The 6,849-nt window shown below is 44.1% G+C and overlaps 1 protein-coding gene across 1 annotated transcript; it reads left to right on the forward strand.

Moving 5' to 3' along the window:
- Positions 1–2,427: 2,427 nt before the first annotated feature.
- On the forward strand, positions 2,428–5,130 carry RPL37 (ribosomal protein L37). Its single transcript, XM_071425488.1, has 4 exons — positions 2,428–2,563; positions 3,218–3,353; positions 3,675–3,759; positions 5,019–5,130. Exons 1-4 carry the CDS (start codon positions 2,561–2,563, stop codon positions 5,086–5,088), a joined length of 294 nt encoding a protein of 97 aa, XP_071281589.1. The 5' UTR covers positions 2,428–2,560; the 3' UTR covers positions 5,089–5,130.
- The last annotated feature ends 1,719 nt before the right edge of the window (positions 5,131–6,849 follow it).

Here is a 6,849-nt window from a genome sequence, read left to right on the forward strand (position 1 = left end):
TGCCCACTCCCTACCCTAAAAGTATTCCTGAATACTAAAGAGGAATGCATGACAATAGCAACAGTCTTTCTTTCTGAACAGGTTTGAAGACATGTAAATGAAGAAGATCATTTTTATCCCACAAAGGACAGGAATAATTCCTGAATATTCTTGCAGGCAGCCAAACCAAGAGACTTCCTATAGAGGCTGTTGCCATGGCACCTGTCCAATGTCCATGCCATCGTCCAGATTTCTGAGATTTAGTGAGAAAGAAAGAGCAAAGGATGCACTAGATAAAAGGCACACAGCAAGGCTGCTGGGAGAAATATGACTTCAGTTCAGCATGTAGGATGTATACATACTATTTGAGTTAAGTGGTTTTGGTTTTTTTTTCCCTGAATGGTATTTCATCCATAGAACACAGCGATTTCTCTTCTGATTTCTGGTAAGGAAGACAGATTTGCTATAAAATATTTTAATTGAGTCAAGTCAGGGTAAAATTAATTTTACCTAAATTCAGCTACCTATGTGCCCAGCCTAATGGGCCTGCCTAGTTCTCTCTTAGAATTCATGGAAGAAGGGCTCCTCCCAAGGATCGTTTCTTCACCCTACTTCAGACACCTAATTTAATATGGGATGATTTACCATTTGGAACCAATGTCTCCTTTTTAACTACTGCAGGACCATGGATGGAGTAAATGTCTGGATTTCATGTGAGGTAAAATTAATACAGGCAAGGATTTCTGTTATTTCAGAAAGAGAAATTGCCACCCAAAAATGAGAGAACTGAGTGAATAGCCTGAGCCACACATTTTTGGATCTGGAAGCCATGCTGCTGAAGTCAAAATGGCTTTTTCCCCCATCCCTCAACCTTACCAGAGGTCAAAGGCCTCCCACTACATAAATTAGCACCAAAAAAATTCAACAAGGGGCTACACTTCAAAAGAAATGAGGACAAATTACTATTTAGACAACCATATGAACATGATTTGTCCAGGAATGAAAATGCAGAAGTCAGACACAGCTTTACTAATTTGGGGACTGTGCTGTGGGACTACCCCTTTTTCTGATCAATGAACTCCATGTCACAGGGGTTTAACTCATTCATAGTGGGAAGGTTGCTCACAGTTTGTTGGCTTCTGGTGGGCCCAGACAGCTGTACTTGGGAAAAGCTGCATTTTTAGTCAGTAAACAAGGACTGACATCTAGCCTACCAGAAAAAGACATTCTTTCATCAAGTACTGTAAGACAAGTTACATAATTCTACCATCAAAGACAAATAAACTGGCTATAGCATGAATTTCTGGCTCTGTTTGGGATGACAAGGTAATGATCTGGTAATAAGGTATATAAAAATTTCTCCAATTTCCCCCGAAATGAACACTCTCAAGATAAAATTGTGTATAGACTGTAAGTCTACTGAAGGAGCATAGTAGGCAGGCATATGAGAATTTAAATAGCAGATTTTCAGAGAATAACAGAACATTAACATGTGGGAAGGGACCCACATAACATGTGGGAAGGGACCCACAGGGTCCATCAACCAATTCTTGGCCTGCACAAGACAGCCTCACACAATGTATCTAGAGCATTGTTCTGATGCCAAATGTCCAAATGTTTCTTGGACTCAAGCTAGGTGCTGTGACCATGTCCCTTTTTGGTGCCAATGATGTCCATTGCAACGCTTTTGATCTCAGGCAGACTGCGTAGCACCATGGAGGGGTCTGGGGGAGGACATGGACAAATAGAGAGTGCACGAGAGCCCGTTCTTCAAGGCAGCTTACTTTGAAAGTCGTGTATTACAGGTAGTAATACATGATACAGGAATACAGGAATACATGTGCCTGAATTTCACTCATAAAAACTCACCATTAAACCTTACTGCTCTCTACAACCACTGAAAGGAAGGTGTAGTGAGGTGAGGCCGGTCTCTTCTACTGTGCTTACACAGAGAACAGAAAATGGTGAGAAACTGAGAGATGGGAGATTCACGTTAAAAATTTTGTCACTGCGCGGGTGGCCAGAAATTGGTTACCCGGAAGGTGGTGGAATCCTCTCCCTGGAGGTGTCCAATAGGCGTCTGTGTTTGGCATTGGGCGATGTGGTTTAGGGGCTTAGGGTTACAGGGGTAGTGCTGGGGAGACCGGCGGACTCTATGGTCTTGTAGATCTCCAAAACTGGTGAGTCGGTGATTCTGTAAAAGTAACTCCGACTGTTGCAGTGAGCAGGATCAGGACTTGGCGCTGAGCCACTCGCCTGGCACCGCGGCCGCTCCTGCAGAGCTGCACCCCCGGGGTGCCCCGCGCCGTGCCCGCAGCGCCGGCAGTGCCCGGCCAGGCTCTGCGCCCGCCAGGCGCCCCCTCACACCGGGCCCGGCCCGGGCCCGCCAGGCGCCCCGCATACCGGGCCCGGTCTGTGCTCGCCAGCGGCCGCGCACACTGGGCCTCGTCTGTGCTCGCCAGCCGCCCCTCACACCAGGCCCGGCTCGGGCCCGCCCAAGCGGCCGTCCCCGGAAGCGGTCGCGGGGCCGTGGCGGAAGCGGGGCGGGGCGCGGCCTCTTTGGTGCTGGCGGCCGGCGAAGATGGTGAGTGCCGGGCTCGCTCTCGGGACATCGGCCGCCATCCGCCGCCATCCGCCGCCGCGCCGGGCCGGGGGCGCCGCGGGGGCAGGCCGGGCCGCGGGGAGAGGCCCCGCGCTGTGCCGCGGCCGGGCTGGGCGGCGGGGCTGGGGCCGGGGGCTGGCGGCGGGCGCGGCTGCCGCGCCGGGCCGGGCCGGGCCGGGCAGGGAGGCCGTGGTGCGGTGCGGTTCCGCGGACTTCCCGGCGACTCCGGCTTCGTACCTGCTGCCGCCGTGGCCGAGCAGTCGGGCGGTAACGTAGCAGGAGGGGTTTCGCTCGCCAAGGGTGAGTGTGCGGCTGCTGCGTGTGAAGCGAGTCACTTTTCGTCGGGCGAGAGCAGTTTGGTGCTTTATGGTGATAGGTGTGAGGAGAGGGGAGCCATGTAAGCGCGCCGTAGCTCCGTTTTATTTCAGCACAGGGGCGGGGGCACATAAGGAATGGCGGCAACGGGTCCTGAAAATGGATGCTGCTCGTAGTTAAAACTGAGTTGTGGTTTAGAGTTGAATGGGCCTCTGACGTGTTTATACGACTCGGTTTGCCCTCGGTTTTTTAAGGCTTGTACTTTTAGTTTTGTGACTTGGACGTGTTAGTGATATTTCCATGTTTTGAAATACTTTTCAGACGAAGGGAACCTCGTCGTTTGGTAAGCGACGAAATAAGACACACACCCTGTGTCGTCGATGTGGGTCCAAGGCGTACCATCTGCAAAAATCGACCTGTGGGAAATGTGGTTACCCTGCTAAGCGTAAGAGAAAGTGTAAGTAACAAACTTTTAACTGGCTCTAGTTTAAAAAATCGTGTTTCTTCTTCAGTAGTTTGACTTGTTTTCCAGTCAAGGAGGAAAACTTTTTGCAGTGTCGTTTTGCAGTTTTGTCGTTTTGCATTTTGGAGCTTTGTTCAAATTAATGATGGTTTAACTATATGCCAGGTAATATGCAGTATTACTCCATAGAAACTGGCTTAAATTATAGTAAGTTTTTTTTTTTTCTTCGTCAGCTTGAATAATTGTACCATACAAATGTGAGATGCAACGAAAATTACTTGGTGCGGGTAAATAACAGTGACTTACATATTTTAGATAACTGGAGTGCAAAGGCTAAAAGACGCAACACCACTGGTACTGGTCGCATGAGGCACCTGAAAAAGGTCTACCGTCGCTTCAGGTATAACACTTTATTACCAACTAGCATGCTGTGGAATCCTGCATAGACACTATTTAATTACAAAATTTACCACTCAAAATTACGTTTTAATTTTGTTTTAGTACCACTTAATGGAGTACAATCTTCTTAAATATGTCATGAAATAATGGGCTTTGTCTGCATTTTATCCTCCCTTGAGGATAAAAAAACCCTTTCTGGTAAGACAAAAGATGTGCAAAAAGTTCCAATGTTTATACTGAATTAAGGTAGTACAGGACACATATGTTATTGTAGTAAGAAGCTCACTTTTAAAAATTATTTGTGTGGTATTTTGTTTATTTGTGATTCATTTAAATAGATCATTACACTAAAGGCTTATTGAGATAAGTTTCAAAATGCACTCCAGTCCCATTTGCTCACTGAGAAGAAAGTTCAGGACAGGAATAACATCTGGTCCCTCTCTTTATTTAGAGTTCAGTCAGCATTAATTAGTTATTACATCAAGTTATACAACTGAGTTGCACATTTCTAAGACTTGTTACAAAACTTGAGTTGTACTTGGGAGGGGTAGTGGGGGTGTTATATGATTCCCACTTTCTATGAATCCCATGGAATTCTGTAGCTTCTGATCCACTGCACAAGAATGCTATATGAAAGATATCATGTAATTCAGGAGTGATGTCATAAAAATGTAGATTAATTTTATTAGCAAAAGGTAAGAGGTTTTTAAGTCTCACTTGTGGGTGTGGCTGAGGGATCAATTTGTTTTGGTTAGCTCATTCTTTTCCAGTGGCAGCGATAAAACACCATCCAGTGTGCAGCTGTAGCTTGCTTTCCACTGAGTGTTGCTCAGGTAGAAATGTCATCCAAAATCAAGCTCAGGGGTGAAGAGTGTGGTTGGAGGCATAGAGAATTTTTGTAAGAAATAGACTTCAGAAACAGGACCTCTTTAGCCAGATTAGAAGGAGTGTGTACTAAGATGTGCTTTCAGCAGGTGAGCTATATTTGCAGGGTTCACTCAGATAATGAAATCTTCCTGTCTCAAGAGGTCAAATTTACTTCAGCAGACAAGAATGAAAACCATACTGCTTAGTCAAGACAATTTTTAATAATGTGGTTTTTTTTAAAAAAGGTCTGAACGGGTGAACTCTGTAGTGATTTCAGTGCATTATTGAGATAAATTGAAAAAAACTAGTGAGCTTCATCTAAAACATGAGTGTCAGAAAATAACCTGGAGCAGGAATCAACATCTCAAGTGGTAACCATATTTCTACTTGCAGGAATGGATTCCGTGAGGGAACCACACCGAAGCCCAAGAGAGCAGCTGTTGCAGCCTCCAGTTCATCTTAAAGACTCATCTGTTTGTTAAAATAAATGGTCTTAACCAGAAAATCTTGTCACCTTTTTTTACATACTTTTATGTACTCACTGAAATGTAGTATTCATGAAAATACATAAAGACTTTAAACATAAATTCTGAACTGATTAATTTAAAGCACTCCTTTAATTGAGTCTTCATTAGGTAGTACCTTTGTCTTGAAAAGGACCATAATCTCTGCACTGAACTAAAAAAGAGGCTTGTATCTATTACTCAGAGGAGGTCTCCAGCTAGAGAAGTGGAATATTGGTACTGTGGATTTGCCCTGTGTTCTTCTGATCTCAGTATGCCGTAGCACAGCGAGCCACAATTTTGTTTTGAAGATAGTAACTATAATAATAGTTACTGTGTAACTATAGTTATGTGCTGTGTTGGGAGGCGTTAGTGATAGAGGGATTTCCAATACCGTTCTTTTTTCACTGCTCTGTGGTACTCGAAAGCCTGCAAAAGTATTACTTACTGTGTGGATCATTGCTTCTTGGGCAAAGAGTGTGTACTGCAGATACAGGGGGTTGGAGATCTGTGGGTAGGACAAAATTTTCTGAATGGCCTGATGGGGTTGGTGTGGAAAGCTTGATACACAGATCTGAGTTAACAGTGTTGCATGTAAATAATAATACCAGATAGTAAGTCAGTTTGACTTACATAAAAATTACAGATAATTAATTTGTACCCTGCATTGTGTGTTACTGGCATTAAACTCACACTGAGAAAGTGATTATAAGGTGCTGCTATGCCAGTTTGGGGAATTGCAGTAGTTACTGTGAGGGTTTACAGCACTTTCAGATTGCCTTGCAGAGACAATACTAGAAACTGAAAAACTTGAGATGCTTTAAGCTTCTGAGGCTCTTCTCACTGCTCTTAGTTTTGTCATGAACTTCCAGAAGCAGAATATTGCTTTGTCTCTGTATGATGTTAATATATCACCTTCAAAATCACAGAAATTTTCAGCCAGGTGAAAATGGCTGACTGCATTTTCCTATGTTTTAAAATGGAGTTAGAATTTTTGGATAATCCAGCTTATCAATTTGGGCTGTTTCTAAACCAGAAGAAGTAATTTGCTCTTCTGTAACATGTAACAAATAGACTCTACCTGCTCTAGATTCAACTGGTCCATTTGAGAAAGTTGGAATGTTAAGTGGTAGTGATGCTCTTAAAATACACAGTCCACAGTACTGGCCATGTATTCCCAGGGCTAAGGAGTGCCCCTGAAATGTTTTTGGTGATGTTAGGGAAACACATGTAGGGAGGAAGTAATCATAAATGTGTCCTTATTCTCTGAGAATAAACTCAAGACCATTATAAAAGCAGATCAGCAGGATTCTAAGGAAAGGCTCTTTTCAGTGATGTTGGATTGATGGTATGGCAGGTATTCCGACTATGGGTGGGAGTGAAAGCCTTTGCTTGGCAGGTCTTAGGTGATCTTTCTGTAGTGTGGGGTTTTGCTCTGAGCAGCCTGTTTGACCTGCAGACATGATAAAGCCCTGTGAGGGCAAGTGCTTAGCTGCTTGCTGTTACCTATTAGCTTCTCATGAATTCTGCTCCTGGAAAATGAGCATTAGTATAACAAGCAATACACCATGGTAACTGATACAAAATTCCAATGACTTGGAGTAACTGAAGCCCTTTATTTCAGGAAGAATTTTACTTGCAGCAAGAATGAATTTTATGGACAAGAATTTTGACAGCCATTTTCAATTGTTTTAAAATTCTTGGTGAGGGGCAGGAAATAA

Source organism: Agelaius tricolor, unplaced genomic scaffold (assembly GCF_023055355.1).
Source record: "Agelaius tricolor isolate 1412-34295 unplaced genomic scaffold, bAgeTri1.0.p SCAF_4, whole genome shotgun sequence".
Taxonomy (NCBI): Eukaryota; Metazoa; Chordata; class Aves; order Passeriformes; family Icteridae; genus Agelaius; species Agelaius tricolor.

What these genes read in the sequence shown, in the direction of transcription:
- RPL37 (XM_071425488.1), top strand. An exon ending in TGCTAAGCGTAAGAGAAAGT is followed by an intron (nt 3,354 to 3,674) that starts GTAAGTAACAAA and finishes TACATATTTTAG; the next exon opens with ATAACTGGAGTGCAAAGGCT. An exon ending in AAGGTCTACCGTCGCTTCAG is followed by an intron (nt 3,760 to 5,018) that starts GTATAACACTTT and finishes TTCTACTTGCAG; the next exon opens with GAATGGATTCCGTGAGGGAA.